The sequence below is a fragment of the Pyrus communis genome, chromosome 14, assembly GCF_963583255.1.
Source record: "Pyrus communis chromosome 14, drPyrComm1.1, whole genome shotgun sequence".
Classification (NCBI taxonomy): domain Eukaryota; kingdom Viridiplantae; phylum Streptophyta; class Magnoliopsida; order Rosales; family Rosaceae; genus Pyrus; species Pyrus communis.
The window spans coordinates 13,681,750-13,703,915 of NC_084816.1; the positions used below are offsets into that span (position 1 = coordinate 13,681,750).

Here is a 22,166-nt window from a genome sequence, read left to right on the forward strand (position 1 = left end):
AAAATATAACAACGCCACTCTAGTGTAATGTTTCGATATAGTAATTGACCTCACCGAATGGAATGATAAAACCTAGAAGATAGCTATTGATTAGGACTATACCAAAAAAATTGATCGAATGAAACACGACTGAGACACCTTACCTTTTTCTCCACGTTAGGTAGACAAAAGGGAACACTGGGGTAGGCAACCTCTGCCCAAACCAAAGCAATATACGAATCTGAGCACTACCATCAACAACATCAAGGACAAACCATACCTCCGACATCTAAAACCACTTCAACAACACTTAGCTAAGAAAAATCAGAATGAGTGTTGCTCCTTCCACTTAAGTACTGGTCATTTTACTCATAATTGTCGAAGATTGAGAAGCCACATTGAAGAACTGTTAAATTAGGGACATTGTTGGGAGTTCATCAAGGGCATTGCAAGAAAAGAGGATTCAACTAAACCAAAGCACAAGGACCAGTCCAACATGCATACTGTTGATGAGGATCGGCGCCCAACGAAAATGCCTATTCTCAACATCAATTGTATTTTCGCAGGGCAGAGAATCTGAGAAGGCAATGAAGCTGGCAGCCCGACATCCAGAAAAGAAGTCTTCATCACCCTGAGGTGTACCCCTCGCAGGCACCTCCAAATCAATTAGAGAAGCAGCAATGCGAACTACACGCGATTCCAGAGATATATAGGTCGTCCATTCTGAACTCAATCACAATGCCACCAGGCAAAGACAAATCCATGAATAACTCATCTCATTAACGCCCTACCATAGGTTGTTCATCAAAGATGATCCATTTATGTTGTATCATCTTTTCTTAAAATTACACTAGTGATTTAATTCTCATTTCCAAAGATGTGTAGGCAATCCTTCTTGGATTTAATCATAACCCCTTCATAACAACCCTATTTCCTTTAATAATAAAGAAATTTTTGAGTTTGTTTGTCCCATGATCAATATCTATCTCTTCTTTCTTTCTTTTTCTGTGATGCTGGGAATAATCACTTGAGCAGCACATAACTTGGAAACTTAGTATAATCGCAAGTATAAAATTTCAAAGTAATAATGTTAGAGGAGTCTTTTTTAGCCCATTTCGTATTGTTCGGTTAGCAACTTAAGAGGCTCGAGCCGTAATAAGCGCAGTTATGACTGGCGGCCTATGGACACGGAGATACAGCCCCTTGATACAAACTAGAAGGGTTATGGGTTATAATATTCATATACAGGTTCTACGCCATTCAAAATCATCCAAAGGTGGTTCTGAAGTCTAACCTTAAGTACGATTACTTCTACTCGGAGCAACATACTAAGTCAAGTATGTCATGCGACACTATGTGTTAAGCAGGTCCAAAAGGGGCATCCAGACTAGGCAATCCTCAAGAGGAATTTTATTCTAAAAGAGCTCTGATACTCAAAAAATTCTTTAGCGAAGTCAGCTAAGGTAGGTTGATCATAAATTGTAATACCCTGATTATTTTTAATAAATAAGATTTAGTTATGAAATTTAAATGAGCGGAAATGTGAAATCCTACTTCTAGATTTTATTGCTAATTAAGTATTTTGTAGTCGTATTTGGAGTTACGACGTATTTATGGTTACGGTGTATATTTGTTCGATAAGTGAAAATCACAAAAATGCCCTAGTTGGCTAAACAGAATTATATGAGGACGTATTTTATCCTTATATGATTTACCGTACTTCTTGGCATATTTAGATAGAGGTCGATCCTATGAGCATATATGCAAAAACCGTTAGTGAAATGGAATTATAACGAATGAGATATAAACGAGCAAGGGTAAGGGCAAAATGATCATTTGACCATTAATCTGGAAGGCTCCAGTTTTGCTGGAGCGGTGATCTAGGTGCCATGTGTGTGGCTAGGATGAAGATAGAAAGGAGAAATGAGGGAAAAGAGAGAGTGGCTGCCTAATCAGAGGGAAAGAGAAGCAGGGAAAGAGGAGGAAGGGGAAACCAACCGACTCAGTATCTTCCCTTTGACTTACTAACCTGACCTAGTTCCCTTCGACTTCTCCGATGATTTTTCATTGGTTTTTCAGTGAACCACGTTGAGTAACCACCTAAAAAAAATTCCACAACCATCCCTCTTTCATTTCTACCCAGACCCGATAAAAGTTGGCTCCCGTTTAGCGATGAATGGCGTTAAGGGCGATCCGTCGTTTCTGAATGTGTTACTTTGTCCACCACCACCTTTGGCCTCCCCTTGATCCTAGGAACAAACCTCAAACCAATTTGGGAACGGCGGAGCGACGGGTTAAACGAATCAAAGCTCACCCTTTTTAGGGTATTTAGGCAGATTGTGGTGTTTTCAGACCACTTCCCGGTCGAATTGGACTTTGGTCCTGGTATGAAAAGTGTTTCTCTCATTGAGATCTACATGCCTATAAAATTTGGTAATTTTTGGAGTTAGTCAGAAAATTCGGTTTTCGCTCGCTGAAAATCGCCATTTGCGTCGTAGTGTGGCCAGCGGGCTGACGTTGCATGTTTTTTAGTTAAATTTGATATCTTGATTTCATATTTGATATTCATTCTATGTGATTCAATTGTTTGAATTTAGAATCGTAAATGTCTGCCACTTGAATATTAAAGTAAAGGGTTTAAATATGACGGTGAACTACGAATGGCTTGATCCCGTTTAAGGGTACGGAGGCAGTCTAACAAAGAAGTTAGATGCAGCCGTAAAGTAACCAATATAATTTTGAATAATTGTCAAGTAAGGAGATTTATTATGGTTAATAGCGTAAATGTTAACCATGTTATTGTTTTGGCTTACCACTGGATTTGGTTCCGAATAAATTTTGGGTCATTACATAAATGCTCAAGTCTGATGCATAGGGTCTGATAAAAGGATTGCAAAGGTATTTTTGACCCACATCCGGGCAACCAAGTCTCCAAATAACTTTCGTTTAAGATTTAGTGGAGAGGGACAAGCAATTCGAACTAAGGAGGAAATCCTACCTTAGCATCACATTGCAAACATCAAGACCCTCGATCCTAAAATACGGCAAGAAGAACAGACAAAAATGAGACAAGCGCTGGAGGCCATTCCAGACACAAGATGACACTTTCCCATTCTTAGTTCAATCAATGCACCAAGGCCAGTGCAGAGCAAAAGTTAAAGGCAAGTGCAAAGGAAAAGATTTTTCATGGGTTTAATACTTGATATCAGAGTAAGATGGTACTCCGGCTATCGCGATGGGAAACTGTATGAGCACTAAGTTTAGGAGGTAGTATTTTTTCCAATCAAGATTACCAAGGGGGCTTCGAGCTCTATCGAGCCCACAAGGTTACTCGTGTTCCATTATGTTACTCATTACTTTCACGTTAGCTTACTTTGGGAAGATTGACACATTAAACTATATTCTGCAATGTAGAAGCAAATGATCGAAAGTTCTAAGAATTTAGTTGTTTGGACAAAGTTGCTCAAATGCAAGCATAAATATCATTCAAAAAGGTCACCCATTCATTAACAAAGCACAACGAGAGAAGAAAAGCATGAATCCTATTATCAGGGCAAAGATGTTCGAGTTATGGATGAGACATGGCCCCCATTCTGGCAATCAAATAACTAATGAAGGCGTTATCAATAACCCTATTTGGCAATAGCTTTCGCCTTAGCAGCAGTTGAAGGATTCATCGAAGCCCTAGTCGGCGGATCACCATTAAAGATAGATCATTCTTCTTTGGACGCTTCCAGATCCGAAATCTCATTCCTTAAGTCTTCTGGATCAGGGAGTTTTGCTTCTCAGATTTCTTTTAGAATCCAATAGACATCCTAACATTCCAGGTGATCTCGTCACGTGTAACTAGAGATATACCCGAAGTTATATCCCTCCCACGTATTCTATTCTGGATGTCTTCTTAAAGGATGAGTGCAGTCCCGCTAGTTCCGACTCGTGCTTATTCTTAATTTTTTGAAGAGCTGCAAAGGGCACGCTATCATTTTGTTCAGCCTTGTGGTGAAGTCTATCTAACTCCGACTGAAGATTGGTCCACTCATTTTCCCAAGCATTCCGTTCAAAGGAAAGCACCTGTTTCAATTCAGCTTCAAGATGTGCCAAAGCCTATTCCACCTCAACTTTGGCTATGCGCTTTAGCTCTAGTTCTCCCCACACCCTGGTAAAAGCCGCTTGACGATCATTCGCCTTAATCTCCTCAAATATGGCTTGGTTTATTAGCTTTTCCACCTCTACCTCATGAGCCTCTTTCATGGCATGTAGTTCCACTTAAACCCTCTTGAGTTCAGTAGAATGAGCTTGCAACTATTGCTCAAGCTGTGATTTGACCTCTGATTCATGGAGAGAAGACCTTTCAAGTTGACGAATTAGCTTTGTTTGACAAAAGAGAGCCGTCTTCGTTGAGACGTGAGCCCGATCAACACAAGTAAGGGAATAAGAATAGCAAATTTACTAAAGTTATCTTATAAAAGAGAAAGAATGATTACCATGTATAGGCTTTCGTGACATCGCATCAAAGCATCCTAAAAGAATGTACGAACTTTCATGTAATCTGCCAGGGCAATTACAGCGCCAAATAGAGCTTGACAAAGTCCATATTTCAAAGTCTGCTAGTATTTGCTAGAAGGGTAACATGGTTTAGAGAGGGCCTAATCACTAGCAAAGGTTGCGACATCCCTTCAACTCAAGTTAGAGCTGTCAACAAAGGAGTGTGAACTTTGGAAGACACCTGAGCAGGTTCAAGTAGACTTTTTGCTGCTTAAAGTATTGACATTTAGAGAAAAGAGGATTCAGGAACTTAAACATCACTTTGATGTGGCAATGAAGCAGTCTGTTGTTACGTAGATGAAGGTTCGAACCTTGGTTCATGTTATTGTAGATACATTGGTCCTTGGACTGGAAGGAAGAAAGGTTGAGGTCCTCCTATGAAGGGTTGTAGTGTTAACACTACAAGGCCTAGTGAAGGGTGAATCATGACTCTTTACAAGTTAAAGAGAGGAAATGTAGAGCTTTCGTTACCCTTGAAGCTCATCCTTGTATTCACAAGGTTATCACCCAGGTGGACGAGAAAAACTTGTGTAGGGCTTGGCTTGCCATTAGACTTTGCTGAGTGACACTACAATCCACTCAAAACTTGCCACATGACAAGTATTAAATATAATTTTTTAACATTTTTTATATTAAAATTTCTCATAATTATTTTTCTTACTAACTAATATACACCATTTAATGGTTCATTTGTTTCTTCATTTCCCCGTTTTTTTTTCTTAGCAAAATTCCCCTCCAGCAGTAGGACTCCCACTTTCTTCTCTCTCCCACTTATCTTGCTTTCTTCAGAAAACATTATGCACTGAAAAACAAAATTAAAAAAAATTAAAAAAATTAAAAAATTAAAAAAAAGGCCATCTTCTCCAACTTTTATCATAATAAGCAACCAATTTTTCGTTCTTATACAATAGTTGATTTGATCATGTGAACTTGATATGAATAACCCACACATATATAGGCGTAAGAGGGTTAATTCTTTATTTCTTATATTGAGGGTTTTTGGTTTCGAGTTTGGTTATTTGGTTTCTTTATATTTTTTTGTCTTATTTATATAATCTGGCTTGTTGACGATTCGTCAAAATAACTTTTACATTCACTTTGAATATTAAGTTCGTTTCACAACTTATGTTTTGATCAAAGTTTAATTTTCAAATAGTATTATCTATAGTTCTCAATTATATTTGGCGGAGATGCACTTTCTTGAAAATAGAAAGTTGTATTCAGAGAGAGGAGAGACAAAGTAGAGGGGGAGAAGATGGCAAATAAATTTTTGAAAAAAAAAAGGTGAGAGAGAGAGAGAGTAAAAGAAGAAAGAAATGAACCATTAGATTGATCTCATGGTGTATATTAATTAGTAAGAAAAATAACTATGAGAATATTAAGTATAAAAGAATGATAAAAGATTATATTTAATACTTGTCATATGTCAAGTTTTGAGTGTATTGTAGTGTTACTTAGCAAAGTCCAGTAGCAAGCCAAGCCCCACACAAGTTTTTCTCCAAGTGGAGGGCCTTCAAGTTCTCTCCAAACTCCTTGGATGCTCTCTCTCAAGTTGATTACATTCCTCAGATTATGTAACTACTTAAACATATGATACAATAAATAGGGATTAAAAACAAGCTTTGCCCTTCCATTAAACAAATAAGAGTTTAACCTAATAAGTATTTTAAAAGCTATTAAATCAAATGAGTGGCTTTAAGGGCATAGGCGGGTGCCTAGGTGTCTTTTCTTAATGTTCAAACTCCTAAGAATTAATCGAAGTGACGGCCAGCCGTTTAACGCCTAGGCGGCGATAAGTGGAAATTTTTAGAACGGTGCAGAAAACTAAAAAGAATTATGTGAAATTCATGGTTCATGTTTTCCTAGGAAAATTTAGCGAAGAAATTTGGCCATAAATATTAATTAAATTTATAAATGGAAAATCTTCCATTTACCGTTACATCATCATTTCTTTTTTTGTTGTAATTTATCAAGGATTGTCTAGTAGAAAAGACTGGATCGATTCATGAAGAATATTGCTCTCTTCTAATTCTCCCATTTTGAGACGATTTGAATAAATAAATTTTCTTCTTGAGTAATCGCTAATCACTCTACTACTTCTAAATTGATTAACTTTTCATTCATTAGCATACATTAAAATAATATCATATTCATTTTAATTCAGTACTCCTAACCACGCCTTAGATTAGAAAAAGGAAAAGATAAACTCTCAAGAGTAAATATCTTTAAAAGCCTCTGTGAGGCTGTGACATCTTGTCCTGGGGGCCCGACCCCAAAAAAACAAAAACAAGAAAACGGAAAAAGCTTGTGGTCTCAAATCATATCTTCATATATAGTCAATTACTTAATGCACCATCCCCTGCCATCACCACTTGCCCTATAATACCAGCTACTCACGGGCTCGCATTTCTAACTCTCTCTCTCTCTCTCTCTCTCTCTCTCTCTCCATGCAACAGTGATTAATTTAATCACATTACTCACCAAAACACAGAGATAAAGTCCTTCAAACCAAATCCAATCCGGTCCAGTCCAATCCATAATTCTGAAATGGCCGCCGCCGCCTCCACAACCACCATTTCAATCCTCCTTCTGCTGCTCATAGGACTCAACAGTCCAGTCCATGCCAATCCCATCAAAACCATAGTTGTTATAGTGATGGAGAACAGGTCATTCGACCACATGCTGGGGTGGATGAAGAAAATCAACCCTGAAATCAACGGCGTGGATGGCTCCGAGGCCAACCCTCTCTCCACCACCGACCCCAACTCCAAGCGCTTCTTCTTCAACAAGGAGTCTCACTATGTGGACCCTGATCCTGGCCACTCCTTCCAAGCCATCCGAGAGCAGATATTCGGGTCGGATAACACGTCGGCCGACCCTCCACCCATGAATGGCTTTGCTCAGCAGGCATACTCCATGGACAACACCACCGACCTGTCTCAGGATGTTATGAATGGATTCAACCCTGACATGGTTGCTGTCTACAAAACTCTTGTTTCTGAATTTGCTGTCTTTGACAGGTAGGTAACTACGTACCAATTCTTTTCTTATCGCGGAAGCGATTTTCTCACATTTTCGTTTTCTTTGCATTCGCATGATTATTTTTTATATTTAAATTGAATAAATAAAAAGAGAACTAAAAGTAAAAATAAACAGAGATGAGACGAAATTTCATTTGATTAAAATCTCTGATTTTATTTATTTATTTTTATTTTTTGTTAAATGCACTTTTAACAAAAAAAAAATTGCTTTTAACAAAAAAAAAAATTACAAATATATATCAACTTTATTTTATTGCTTTTTATTCTCATAACATAATAATAATTTTTTTTTTTTTAAAAAGTACAACAATATCAAACTAGTTTCATTATTGTTTATGCACATGAGTATTAAGATTAAAATCTCCTCACGATAATGCTTTCATTTTCTTTACTTTTTCATATTTTTAGAACAGTGAAATTCAGGATTCTATTTTTGTTACCAGAATATGAATTTATGTGGTAGTGAAGTGATGACATTTTCGATAAAAACAAGACAACTAACATGTCCTGAAAATGTCAATCAAATTCATTTTGTTCCACTTTTGTAGTTTACCATGCAATAATTGCGGTTGACGCTAGTAATTTCTTAGATTATGACTTCCGATCGATCCGATCGAGCACGCTGTTTTCACTATTTTATCTTTTTAATCTTTTTTATAATACAAGAGATTATTATTTGTCACTTAGTATTATAGTAGTATTTCTTTTACTAACAAGTAAAAAATCCTAAATTTGGTTCTGATAAAAAATGAATTTGAAACATATTGTTGCTAACCTATTATGAGGTTTAGCTTAATCCCTCATCCTTAGTTTCCTTAGTTCGATAATATCGTTTGTTCAAAAAAAATACACAAGAGACTACTACTTTAATTTAACTTTGAACTGAGAGGCAGTGGGTTTTAAAGGTATTCCCTAATTAGCAAGGCAATTAACCACATACATTTTATTGATCGAACATGTCATGCTAGAGAAGATTTTAGGTTCTCAATTGGTAGTAGGATTTTATCCCCTCTAATCCTCTCTTTCAGTCCCCTCTTCTCTTACTTTCCTTTTTTTTTTTCTCTCTATAAATAAAAGTCAACATCAGATGTTACGTGGTTTAATCGTAATCATTCAACTAGGGGAGAACTGAACGGAAGAGAGATTTGGAGGTGAAAAAATCCTACTCCACTCTATTGGTGCACCATTTGTATTTTGATGTGCCAAATGATGTAACGAGTTTATCTCATCAACCTTATGTATTATTTATAATATTACGCAGTACACTAATGTAACCACTAACGTAGTACAAAAATGTAAGTAGCATGCTATAGTTGGCTGTCCCAACCAATTAATTAACCTAAGAATTTTGTAAAGGTGGTTCGCCTCAGTGCCATCCTCAACACAGCCAAATCGGCTCTACGTACATTCAGGGACATCAGCTGGTGCAACAAGCAACATCCCAGCCCTTCTCGCCAAAGGGTACCCTCAAAGAACCATCTTCGAGAACCTCGACGACGCTGGAATATCCTTTGGAATATACTACCAAAACATCCCATCGACATTGTTCTATAGGAACCTGAGGAAGCTCAAGTACATAGGTAAGTTCCATTTGTACGACACCTTCAAAAGCCATGCAAAGGAAGGGAAACTGCCGGGGTACACCGTCATAGAACAGAGGTACTTCGATGTCAAGAGTGCACCAGCAAATGATGATCATCCCTCCCATGACGTGTACCACGGCCAGATGTTTGTGAAGGAGGTGTATGAGACACTGAGAGCAAGTCCTCGGTGGAACAACACCCTGATGATCATCACGTATGATGAACATGGCGGTTTCTATGACCACGTCCCTACGCCGGTTCGTGGGGTCCCCAGCCCGGACGGGATCGTGGGGCCGGAGCCTTTCTTGTTTCAGTTCAACCGTTTGGGAGTTAGGGTTCCAACGATCATGGTCTCACCATGGATAGAGAAGGGTACAGGTGAGTACTAATGCTCCTTAATTAATTTCAAAATTTTCAGCTAATTAAATTATTGACGTATGATTCTCTCCCTTTTTCTATGTTCATATTATTCTAAAGTTTGGAGGTTGGCGAGTACGCATATAGAGTTCCTATTAATAAGAAAGATAATCAAATATCAACACATGAAATTGCTCAAAAAATGTGAGCCTTTTTAGTGTCTGAAGTGTTTTTCTTCTTGGATTACACTTGGACGGAATTGAAACCTATACCTATCATAATCCTTACCCTAAAAAATTAGCCCACCATACGTCACCATTACCTTTTTTTTAGTACATACGATATTATCTACACTAAAGACTGTATGAATGTGATAAGTTTTACAATGCTAGTTATAATAATTTGATTCGAATTCGTTTTTTGGCGAGAACTGAATCTAAGATCTCAATCACAAAGCAAAGAATAATACCTCTAAATCATAATACTAAGTAGTTCAGTCATCACTACCTAGAATAAGGTTGATCTATATACTTTTAAGTTGTATGTCATGATGTTAGCATAGGTTCGTCTTGATTGGGAGAGAATATATAAAATGATTGCTTGGTTGATAACCTTAGTTAGAAAATAGTATTAACACTATACATAGAGGGGGTGTTTGTTTGACTAGATAAGGACTGGATTTAGCTATTTATTAGAAATTCCAACATGGACCAAACGTGGGACTCCGGTTGATTATCCTATGCGGGCTTATTTTAAACTATTTAGCCTGATTTGGTAAAAAAGTTGAAAGAGTTTTTGGTGTTTGGTAAACACCCCAAACCAACTTTATTTCAAAGTTTATGATGAAAAAAAAAAACCCAAAAACTTGATGCAGCTTCAAGAAACCAACTTATTTGAAAAACACAGATAAACAGTAAATTCATTAATGAATTTTTCAATTTGCCAACATTGCCCTCCTTCCTCCTGACTTCCTCACACTCTCACTCTCGCACGCCTTCTCGCAAAACCCTTGCAGAACCAGACCTGAAACTTCAATCCCAGCTCAAGCCTCTACCTCCTGCCATATAAAACTCCTATACTATTTGATTCCAACCCATTTGCGAACCCCGACTTCCCTCCTGACCCAATCTCCTCCAGAATCCATTAACAAGTCGTCTTCTCCAAAAGCTGTGAAAGCTAACCTCCACCAAACTAGCGTCTACAGCTCCACCCAAAGACTCAACCTTTAATCCTTGCTTCTCACTCCAACCCCCCACTTTCTCTCTCTAAACGCTTCACCGTCAATACCCACATCCCAAATTCTTCAGTCCTCCGACCCATCGAAGAAAAAACCAGAATCAATCACCTGGTTTCTTCGGATAGGTTTGGATTTGCCGCCCATGAAAGCCACCCTAATCCTCACCCACGACAAAGACTCGCCGAACCAATCGGCAGCGCTGCTCTCTTTCAACACCGACTCATCCGCCTCTCCGATCCCATCGTCTTCCCCTTCTCATAAACCCAACACCACCGTCATCTTCATCTCTCTCCTCCTCACCACCTGCGTTGCTCTCTCCGCTGCTGCCGCATTTGCCTTCCTCTTCTTCTCCAACTCACCAAAATCCACCCCCGTTTACAACTCCTCATCAGGGGAATCCAAGGCTCGACTTTGAAAAAACTCGATCACCCGGTTGTTCTGTTAGTTTCCTCAGATGGGTTTCGATTCGGGTATCAATTCAAGGCTCCGACGCCGAATATCCGCCGCCTCATCGCCAATGGGACGGCGGCGAAAGAGGGTTTGATTCCGATGCTTCCAACTCTAACATTTCCTTACCATCACTCCATCGTAAAGTTTATAAATATTTTTTTTTATAAATAAAGTGTATTTAGTAATTTATCTTTATTTGTTAAAAAATTAAATTAATAAAACATCTATATCTAGTATTATAAATTTTTTTTTTCATTTCACATAGCCACATCTATTTTACATAAAAGTTTACCAAATATAATAATATTACTATTTTTTTTTTTTCCCAAATGCACTTTTACAAGAAAGTTTACCAAACACTCTGCTGTTTTATTTCACAACTGTTTATTCTTACAGTAGAATCAATTTTTTTTTTCAAATCACAGTAATATCAAACCAACCCTTAGCTATATCAATCCATGATTCCACGCTAATCCCCACAATTAGTCTAATAAGCCAATCCAATCCTGTTTATATCAAGCGTATCCATATTTAAGCTACTCATTTCAGTCTATTAATTAGTCGTCACGTAACACAAAAAAAAGTCGTAGAAGTTAAAAAAAAGGTATCGATCATATGGTACCACCACTCTTTGTCGGTACATCTGTTTCATAATCTCATTTGGATTGCTGCCAATTGTACGCAATTGACAAAGAATTTGGTGTCTATTTCACACTGCCTTTTTTAAGCAGAGGTGTGGAGCGATGGATCATGGCATGGTTAGGAGAGCACCTACAATTGTATGTGTTGTATGGGTTGTCTACATCGTCAATCAACAACGATGTAGTTTTGTTGATAACTTGGAGTTCGTTTGGAAATACTTTTAAAATATCTGAAAACGTTTTTTGTGAAATTAATTTTGAGTTCCAAAAGCACTTTAAGTGTTTTTTGAAAGAACCATTAGATATGTGCTTCATGCAGGGAGCACTTAGTGTTTTTCTATAATCATTTGGATTTTTACTAAGAATTGATTTAAAAAACATATTCATCAAAATTGCTTTCAGTTATTTTAAAAGTATTTTCAAACGAGCCCTTAATCAGCTAATATATGCGAGGCAGTTAACAGGTTTGTTGAGAGAGAAATGATACACACACACACCCTGTTTAGTCTCTCAAACACCCATGTTTAATCGTGTCGGTGATTTTGGTTGATTTAATTCAATCCAATTGACAATAAACAAAGAGGTGAAAATCATCTCCCTTGTTGAGATTGTTAGTTAACTTGCGAGAAGCACATAAGCAAGCACACGGCACGAAAGTAACATAAATTTAAATATCTTGGAAAGAAAGAAGGAATGGCAAAAGTATGCCAAGGATGGTGACTTTTGCACACCATTTTTCACCTTTACACGCACTCTCGATACAGTAATCTAAATAAATTTTCTTATTTTGCTCGTTTATCCGAATTTTGTACGTACAAAATGAGTTGAACTGGGGGGCAATTACAGGCTAGTTTAACATAAGTGGAGTGGCGTTAAACATAGTTTACTAATTGATGAGAACGTTTGTTACTTAATATCATCTGCTTGTAAGCTTTGTTTAGTTGGAACTAATGCTCATAAGCTTTGATTTCTAGCAAAGTATAATATGTTTAGAATAATAAAAACTAATGACTAACAGCTTATTGTTTGCATTGACGATGATGAATGCAGTCATCCATGGTCCTAATGGATCACCATCTCCAACTTCGGAATTTGAACATTCATCTATTCCAGCAACAGTTAAGAAGATCTTCAACCTAACCGCACCCTTCCTCACGAAGAGGGATGAATGGGCGGGCACCTTCGAAGGCATTGTCCGAAAGCGGACAGAACCCAGAACTGACTGCCCAGGTTAGTTACATTTTACTAGCTATCAGAACAGGAGAAGGTTACCTGTAATGTTGATGTATTAATCCTGCATAGCAAAAGCATTGACTAACATGTATGTCTCAATTGCCTGGAATTTTTACCAGAGCAACTACCGACACCAGTTGCCATCAGAAAGGGGGAGCCTAATGAAGATGCCAAGCTTACTGAATTTCAACAGGAGATGATGCAACTCGCAGCAGTTCTGAAAGGAGACAACATATTTACAAGTTACCCGGAAAAGACGGGGAAGGAGATGACTGTCAAGGATGGGAAGAAATATGCCGATGATGCAGTTAAACGATTCTTTGAAGCGGGGCTTTACGCTAAAAGAATGGGAGTTAACGAGGAACAGATTGTCCAGATGAGGCCCTCCCTTACTTCGAGATCATCCAAAACTTCACCAGAACACCCATAGAAATCTAGCAGTGGTTCCTCAGGTGCACATGTATAGAGCAGTCATATATTTATGTAGTTATACAAATCCAAGGAAAGAAATGAAATAATCCAATGAAGCATTTCATGATGTTCAATATATCGAATTTTTTCTCCCATCTCGATCTCCAAGTTCTTAAACCGTATATTTGTATCAGGAAGATAAAATTTCCCTCTCTTTTGTATACTTTAAGCCCCTTCTTAAGCACTCAACGGCATAAAGATTCAACAGAAAACATCTTAAAACTGTTAACTCATAAACATCCCGGGAAAACAAACCGCAACCCAAAATCTTATTGTGAGGTCAAAGTGCAAAAATTTGTAACATGAGAATGTATGGTATACAAAAGAATTAATTAGCCTTGATGGCTTTCTGTCAATGTGCATCAACAACAAAAGATCATTCTTTACTCACCAAAGACATTCCTTATCTAACTATAAATATTCTTTTGTAACATAAATTTGTATCGACAGAACCTCCCCAACGGTGACAAGCTGACAGCGTTTAAAATATCAGTAAGCAAGAGAAGAACTGATGGGCTTATATCTTACTTTTCATCTCAACCACAGGTTTAGCTGTCCCACCCAGGAATGTTTGCAGTAGCCTCGTTAACCATTTTCACGAGCCTTACCTGCATACGAAACATTTATTAACTGGATGATTGAATGATGAATGACTCATATCGTATCATCTCATGACATAACAAGCACGTGGACTCCAGTTATCGGAATGACAAACAAACATTACTTCATATGGAAAATCCCATAAATGGTGCACGACTTCTCCCTTTATTTTCGCTAATTAGTAATTCCATTGGCCTGATTTTTCCCTAACAGTATATTTTCTTTCTAAAGAATGCAGAAAAGTTAAAGTGCACGAAAGCAGACAATTTTATGCCATAGATTTAATTCAGCCAAATAACGCACGCACTAAACCGACAAAATATTCGTTGAAATTTTTCTTTCTTGCCAATTAATAACAGCATTAACCAACCACACCAGATCCCGCAAACATATTCTCAAACAGGCCATTTGAACATATTAGTCTACATATTAGTAATAGACTTACCACGCTTTCAGGAACTCCTGGAGGGGGCAAAGAGAGGTTTCTTGGTGGAGGACCACTGAGATATGCTCTCTTGTCAAAACGCCATTCTCCAGTCTTACCATAAGTCAGGTCTCCCTAAATGTTGACAGAAAAACTCTTTCAGAAACAAATAAATACTAAGGAAGCAATCATAAAAATACATGCAAAAGGGTAGACCGTGAAATAATTGCAGTTCCATCCATTACAAATTAAAAATAAAAATAAAAAATAAAAAATAAAAGAAAGAAGGAGAGAAAGAGGGATACTTTTAAATTATAGTCGCATCCGTAAGTATAATGGATGATGAACCTCTTCCCAACTTTCAAATCCCATGGAGGCTGCAAGATTGGACAAAATCCAATTACTTAGAAGAAAAGGATAACTAATACATATAAAATAAAAAATAATCATTCAAACCTGCAACATAAAGTCTTCACGAAGAATATGCCGCACGCCATGCAATGCAGATGCCACAGCATATGCATACCTTAGTTCAGTAAAGAAACGACACCAACATCAGATAAAAAACAACTCACGATCATTTTACAACACATCAGACCGAAATTAACTTATAATTCAAGCTTAGTACTCACATCTCAAGCACCCATCCAAAAGCCTTATCAGTCTCTAGGTCATCTTTCATTCTCAAAGACACATTCACCCATGTGGGAGCGATTTCCTCCAGCACGGACTGAAATAGATAACTAAGTGAGCATGCATTTCAAAAGTACGATTTGTAGTGATTGTGAAACTGTCAGCCTGATGGCACAACTATAAATACAACGCCGAGATGATATAAATACAAGTATAGACATGCAGCAGAGCAATGTATACATAATAAATAATGTTCCATCATTTAAAATCACAACAATTCATAAACCACATTAGCGATAAAATATTTTCTTTATGATTCAAAGATAAATTGCCAATCTGATGAATATCATTGATTTTCCAAATTATTTTCAGAATTATGCTTTGTAGCAAAAGTAAAATGGTCTGCCTGATTACAGGACAGCCAGAGCTACGGTGAGGAAATGATAAATCATTTACAAACTGGCATGCACCAGCACACTACCACACTTTATGACAAGAAATGTTTTACAATCCATAACCATGTAAACTGAAAGTTAGATTAACACTACGTTATTTTACCTTCTTTATGATTACAGGAGAATTGCCAATTGGATCAACATCAGTCACAGGGCCTTTTTCCACAGGATAAAACTTCCTAATTATTTTCTCATTTTCGGTTGGTTTAATGTAGAAAAATGGATACCCTGCTGGATTGTTTCCACGTGCTAAGTTTGGCAAAGGATTTACAAATATGTGGTCAGGTTCAGCCATTAGAATGTATCTGCATTGATCATGATAGACACCAGTTTTCTGATTCATAGTGAAGAAAATTTTACAAGAACTTCAAACGGGAAGGATAGATAAAAAAGCCCTTACTCTTCCTCGATTGTTGCTTTCTCCAGCCATTGCACAAAAGCCCATGGTCTGTTTAGGACAATATAGCCCTGGATACAACATTGAATTTAAGTCTTAATAATTGGTAGCAGAGATTAAACATTAGTTGCTAAGTCACTATAGATGTTAAATTCTTTAATCTTCTCGGGGACACTAAAAATAAGGAATAAATTCTTTAAATATGTTAGTTACTAAGTCCCTACAGAGATTAAACATTGTGGTTAGGAAAGCATAAATCTTCCAATTAAAAACAAAATAGTTGCATTTACCATTTACCGAAACAATATAGGAAGAGACCCTTCTGACAAATATGCTGGGATTTGATGGTTCAAGTAATCTCCAGCAACATACATTGCATTCTCCATACATAGGAGCCCTCTCTCATAAAATGGAATGATAAATGGCTCTTCTATAACTAACAATATGTAGGGACATTTCTAACATGTGATTTTCTTCAATATCAAATTTCTGCCCAATTAGTTTTGTTCATTATGTTAAATACTTGCGATGAAACAACCTATACCAATAATGCCTTAATGAACTAGCTCATGAAATAAGTTGAAACGTTATACAAACAGCATAAGCAAAGAAGAAGATTACAACTTAGAAAGAATGGAAACTAAATAGCAAGTAGAGAGAGAGAACTGAGACAAAGTGGCAAAAAAAATTCTCACCCGATCCAAGCCCTCCGGAAGAGGATCAACCACAACTGTTGGAATCTCCTCCGTCAAATTGTCAGCATTTCCAGAATGCAAAACTCGAGTGAACTTTCCCATATCTGATCCAGGCATATCTTTTACCTTGTTATACCAGTAATACATGATCCGACACTGCCACTGGCTATACGGAGCATCAGTGGCTGTAACAACAACATGAAATTTTGGATTCTCCGCCTTCGAGGGCCTCTGAATCACGGGATCTTCTAACCGGTCTTCCCCCAAAATGCCCGAGTAGGAGGCTTTGTTGTGTACTATAATGGTTAACAAATTATACGTTGCAAAGAAAAAACCAAGTGCTAAAAGCACCAAAAGTACCGGCGATGCACGTCCCATGCTTTTTCTCCCAATCATTCTTCCGCCTCAATCCAAAATGCAGACTTTAAATCCCCAATGTAGAACACAACTCATTAGTTACCTACAAAATCTTTTCAAAACAAACCCATTAATCCCATCGATTCCTCCACTTCTGAGTTCAATTACAACGATATAGGAAAGCCACCCTTATTACAATAAACCCATTAAACAATAAACAGTATCCTTTCCCAAAGTTCTACTGAATCAAGCACAAACCCGAAAACAAGCAACTGGCATTTCTGCATTACGATTACAATTTACAAGAGAGACAATAACAAGTCAATGCATCGGGTTTGATGTTCGAAGAGCAGCACAGCCACCAAGCAATCCAATGAGCATAAATATTAAGTCCAAAACTAGAAAAACAAAACAAACAAGAAGTTGGAAAGTTTCCAATAAATCAAACAATCAGAGCAGCAAAAACAAAAGGGGAAAATTCATACTTGAGCTACAATTCAGAGGAATGTGAACTGGACACGCAGATCTACAGAGAGAGAAAGCAAATAAAGCAGGATAACTGGAAACAGTTTATAACCGAAGAAACACCTTAAAAGAGCAATGATTGTGAAAGGCAAGAGCAACTGACCTGTTAAAATTGCAGGTTGGGAGTTTCTAACAGATGAAAAGTTTCCCTTCTCTTCTCTCCTCTTCTGAGGGACTTGGAAAATGAAAGAGTAGCGACTCGGTGGTTTTTTTTTCAACGCCACCTATAAAACGCGCTTTACGACGCGGAGGTTTTTTTGGATTGGTATTTCTGACATACCTCAGCGCTTGGGAAGTCTGAAAAGTCGGATACCGAATCTGTCTGTATAAAGACCCATTTCAAAAGCAGGATACTGAACCATCCTTTGTTGTTTTTTTGGGGATTTTCTTTCTACGATGGCCCCTTGTATCGAAACTCCTGATTTTGTAACTGCTAGATGTTTGACAAAAATTAAAATTTAACGGTTAAAAGTTAAAAATATGGAATACTTCTTAATATCATAGAATTATTTGTGTTTGTAGTTTTATTTACGATAATGCTTCTCTAAACTCAATTTGAGTCTCACTCAATCCTCTAAAATTCAAATAGTATCACTTTTTCTTTTAAATAAATGATAGTATCTGCACTAAGGTGATAGGGGAATGAGCTAAACTTCACACTAGGCCAACTATAATAATGTGGTTTGATTTCGCCTTTGTCAAGAATCGAATCTAAGACCTCTCACTTCAAATGAAGATAAATACTACTAGACCATAGTACTAACTTACTAAGGACTATCTTGGTATTGTTGTGCTTTAAAAAAAAATAATTGTTTCCGCTGTACTGTGATAATAAATAGCTGCAATGTTATTGAGTGTTTGGTAAATAATTTTTTTAGCAAAAGAGCTTTTTACGAAACAAACAATAGTGTATGAGTGGTTAGTAAATTATTTATTTATTTATTTATTTATTTTTGTAAAAGTGCTTTTAACAAAAACAAAATAGTGTCTGAGTGTTTAGTAAATTTTTATATAAATTTTTGTGAATATGTTAAATGATTAAAAAGAATATGGTATATAATGTGATATAGTAATTGTCAAAGAGAATAATGTAAGGGTAATGATTGTAATTTTGTAAAATATGTGGGGGTATATTTGCTATTTGAAAATCTCATTCCATGGCACTGATTACTATACTTTGAAAAAATAAAGAAAAAAAATTAAGCATGATAGAACTGCTTCTGCTTTTCTATGCTTTTCTACTGTCAATGTCAGCAATTTTTTTAAAAGACTACTTTTTTTGTTTTACCAAACACATTTGACGTTCCATATTTTTTTAATAATTAAGATGGATTTTTTAAAAGCACCACAATTTCAAAGTAGCCCTAAGACCAACTCCAACCCTTAGAGTAAATTCTAAATTTTCCCTTATATTCCCAAGTTATAAATTTTTCCTTCTATTCCCCCCTCTCCCATTTCATTCCAACCCTTGTTCTAAAATGGGGTTAAGTCTTAAAACTAAAAAATAAAGCCAGATTTAGGCCAAGATTAGTGATGGAGCCCATATGTGAGAGTGGAAGAAAGGGAGTCGGATGACTAGCGCCTAAAACCGCTCGCAGCACATGAAGGACGCGCTCTAGCATTGCTCCAACATTTATCATTGTTGTAAAGGGTAGCCCCCACCCACATGGGTATGTCTAGCAAATGTCAGCCAAGAAAAGTGAGCCAACGACTCTTTTGGATGATCAATGCCTGAAATTCAAACGGCTCATTGGTTATCCAACGGTTCGCATTTAATTTAGTTAATATTTTTGTTTTATATTTATAATTTTATTGAATCCAACAGTTGATATCTAATATGATCAAATCCAACGGTATAAAAAAAAAAAGGATCTAACAACCCAAATTTTAATCTAACAGCTCAAATAATCAAAAAAATTATTTAACTCAAAATTCACCCAAATTTAGTGATTTTTCAATATTTATCGGAATCTAAATATTTTTGGGTACCAGTGGGTCACCCATCATGGGATTGCTCTAGCCCCCTTCTCGCTTAACTTCGGAGTTCCTACGAAACCCGAAGCCAGTGAGCTCCCAAAAGGCCTCGTGCTAGGTAGGGATGGGAATATACATATAAGGATCACTCCCCTGGGCGATGTGGGATGTCACAATCCACCCCCCTTAGGGGCCCGACGTCCTCGTCGGCACAACACAGCCAGGGTTAGGCTCTGATACCAAATTGTCACATCCCGGCCTGGGGCGGATCACTTCCCGGGCCCGCTCCACCACCGTAGCACGATATTGTTCGCTTTGGGCTTACCATTCCCTCACGGTTTTGTTTTTGGGAACTCACGAGCAACTTCCCAGTGGGTCACCCATCATGGGATTGCTCTAGCTCCCTTCTCGCTTAACTTCGGAGTTCCTACGAAACCCGAAGCCAGTGAGCTCCCAAAAGGCCTCGTGCTAGGTAGGGATGGGAATATACATATAAGGATCACTCCCCTGGGCGATGTGGGATGTCACACCTCGGGCTAAAAAATTTAGGCCAGAAGGGTTGGAGCAGAAAAACTGTTTTTAGGTTAAAACCTAAATTTTCTGGGCTAAAAATTGTAGGTTTTACTCCAAGGGTTGGAGATGGTCTAAGTGGCTTGAATAGTATCACTCAATAATTAAAAGTACCACAATTCCAAAACAGCCCAAACGTAATAAAATACAATGGAAAATTTTATTTGAACTCATGTAACCTCTCTCTACACTTAACTTAAATTGTAAATGTGAAATGTCCTTATTACCTTATTGTATAACTACCATAAAGTACAAGATGAAATTAATAATAAAAATAAGATTATAAACCCACACCCAATAATTAAACCTAACCATCACCATCATGTATCATTCTCCTACGTTCTATTATGACAAAAATCATAAGACGCTCTCATGGAGAAAAACAAGCTCTTTTGGACGGATGGATAGTAATTTTGAACTATCGACAATCTATACTGAGGCAACTGCCCCTTCTCCTATACCCGGCTAAGATAGAAATGCATGGAGTGGACGGAAGAGGGAAGGAGCTTTCTCTTCCTTTTCTGTACAGAGCAAGAATGGAGGGGTGTAGCATGCATGCAAACCCATCATACTCAACCCCTTAAAAATTGGACAGATTTGAGGGAAGAAACAAATAAAAATCGCAATAAAGTTAATGCAAGCTCAAATTGTAAACATGGGAACATAAACTTGTATGCAGCACATATGATGCACATGAACCTAATTTCAAAAACATCTTAAAAAACTTAAGTTTTTGAATTCTACCCAGGATAAGTCAAATAAGAACTTGCATTGTGCTTAAAAACTGGCTCTTACAATGTACGAATGATTAAGTAGCAATTCAATGGACTCCATCTCAATAAATATAATGAGAAAATTGACCAATACTATCAAGTCTCGACAAATACGAAACTATGTTGAGAGAGCAACGCTATAGATGGTGATCATGACTCTATCAAAAGCAACTATTGGAATGAGAGAATGGTAGAGGATAGAATGCTTTGAATTTTTTTTTTTTTTGTTTTTTTTTTTCAGATTAGTGTAAAGATAAATTTACATATTGAATTGGGTCTGTGAGGATAATTTAGATAATAAATTTGAATTTAAAAAGATATTGATAATTCAATTAAAAATAAAATAGATGTGAAAAAAAATTAAATGAATTTAAATAAAATTAGCCAAATCCAATTCGTGTCACATTTTGCCCATAATCGTTAAACTCCATTATAAATCCGCTAAAATTATTTACTTTACATAAATATGACCTATTGTTACTCCGACACGTTCCAGTGTAAAATTTTTGTTTGACTTTTTGTTTATTCTTATTTTTTTATGAATTTGTCTATTCATATTTTGAAAAGAGGGGTTTTTATTAAAAAGTCTGTTTTTTAATTAATTTTTCAACCACAGTCGTGCGACAAACATCTCAACAGTAGTGAGTCCCATTTTTTATATAAATACTTTTGATAAAATTATTACCGATTTTTGACGGCAAGGACGAAGTGAGGCACAAGTTTAGTTTGATGAGATTAAGTCGTAAAATTTTAGTTTTGGAGGATTAAGTGAGATTGGAGTTAAAATTGAGGGACATAGATGTGATTAAGCATTTTTTTGTGGGAACTTTAACGACAAGCTTTCTGTACTGTTTATTTTAACAAAAAAAAACCACATTTTTACACTAAAAATTCAATCTTGATATTATTCACTTTACCTTTTATTTTGTCCTTATCGTTAAAACTGAAAGTTTTCAAGCTTTTTTCATTAGTTTTTTTTTTTTTTTTTTTTTTTTTTTTTTTTTTTTAATAGGAAAAGAAAAGTGTACAACTATGCAACCAGTTAGAGACTATTCTAATTAAGTTTGTGGAAACTTTCTCATATATATTCTTCTCCGTCCGAAGGACAATATATAGTGTTCAAACACTTAAAAAGAAATAGAGGTGATAAAGCATAACTTTCTACAGTAGGAACTAAATCCTGATAGGAAACAAATCTCACTAATCACAATTAATTACAAAATGGG

At 36.8% G+C, this 22,166-nt stretch overlaps 2 protein-coding genes across 7 annotated transcripts; one reads left to right on the top strand and one right to left on the bottom strand.

Annotated features, from left to right (window-relative positions):
- Positions 1–6,875: 6,875 nt before the first annotated feature.
- Positions 6,876–13,611, top strand: LOC137715029 (non-specific phospholipase C2). Its single transcript, XM_068454234.1, has 4 exons — positions 6,876–7,544; positions 8,922–9,526; positions 12,884–13,063; positions 13,186–13,611. Exons 1-4 carry the CDS (start codon positions 7,072–7,074, stop codon positions 13,494–13,496), a joined length of 1,569 nt encoding a protein of 522 aa, XP_068310335.1. The 5' UTR covers positions 6,876–7,071; the 3' UTR covers positions 13,497–13,611.
- A 173-nt stretch (positions 13,612–13,784) lies between these two features.
- Positions 13,785–17,961, bottom strand: LOC137715031 (hydroxyproline O-arabinosyltransferase NOD3-like). 6 transcript variants are annotated; one of them, XM_068454238.1, is made up of 11 exons: positions 17,727–17,961; positions 17,584–17,624; positions 17,357–17,496; positions 16,742–17,210; positions 16,050–16,117; positions 15,753–15,954; positions 15,194–15,291; positions 15,018–15,087; positions 14,867–14,938; positions 14,583–14,696; positions 13,785–14,145 (listed from the first exon to the last, which is right to left on the bottom strand). In XM_068454238.1, exons 4-11 carry the CDS (start codon positions 17,135–17,137, stop codon positions 14,086–14,088), a joined length of 1,080 nt encoding a protein of 359 aa, XP_068310339.1. In that variant the 5' UTR covers positions 17,138–17,210; positions 17,357–17,496; positions 17,584–17,624; positions 17,727–17,961; the 3' UTR covers positions 13,785–14,085. The 6 variants fall into 6 exon arrangements, with proteins under 6 accessions (XP_068310339.1, XP_068310341.1, XP_068310336.1 ...); XM_068454240.1 differs by lacking the exon at positions 17,357–17,496 and having other exon boundaries at positions 17,727–17,960; XM_068454235.1 differs by having other exon boundaries at positions 16,742–17,496; positions 17,727–17,960.
- Positions 17,962–22,166: the final 4,205 nt, after the last annotated feature.

Coding starts and splice junctions, on each gene's coding strand:
- LOC137715029 (XM_068454234.1), top strand. CDS start 7,072: ATGGCCGCCGCCGCCTCCACAACCACCATTTCAATCCTCCTTCTGCTG. Junction 7,545..8,921: donor GAATTTGCTGTCTTTGACAG/GTAGGTAACTAC, acceptor AATTTTGTAAAG/GTGGTTCGCCTCAGTGCCAT. Junction 9,527..12,883: donor ATGGATAGAGAAGGGTACAG/GTGAGTACTAAT, acceptor TGATGAATGCAG/TCATCCATGGTCCTAATGGA.
- LOC137715031 (XM_068454238.1), bottom strand. CDS start 17,137: ATGATTGGGAGAAAAAGCATGGGACGTGCATCGCCGGTACTTTTGGTG. Junction 15,292..15,752: donor CTCCTGTAATCATAAAGAAG/GTAAAATAACGT, acceptor TATCTATTTCAG/TCCGTGCTGGAGGAAATCGC. Junction 14,146..14,582: donor CAGGAGTTCCTGAAAGCGTG/GTAAGTCTATTA, acceptor TTTCGTATGCAG/GTAAGGCTCGTGAAAATGGT.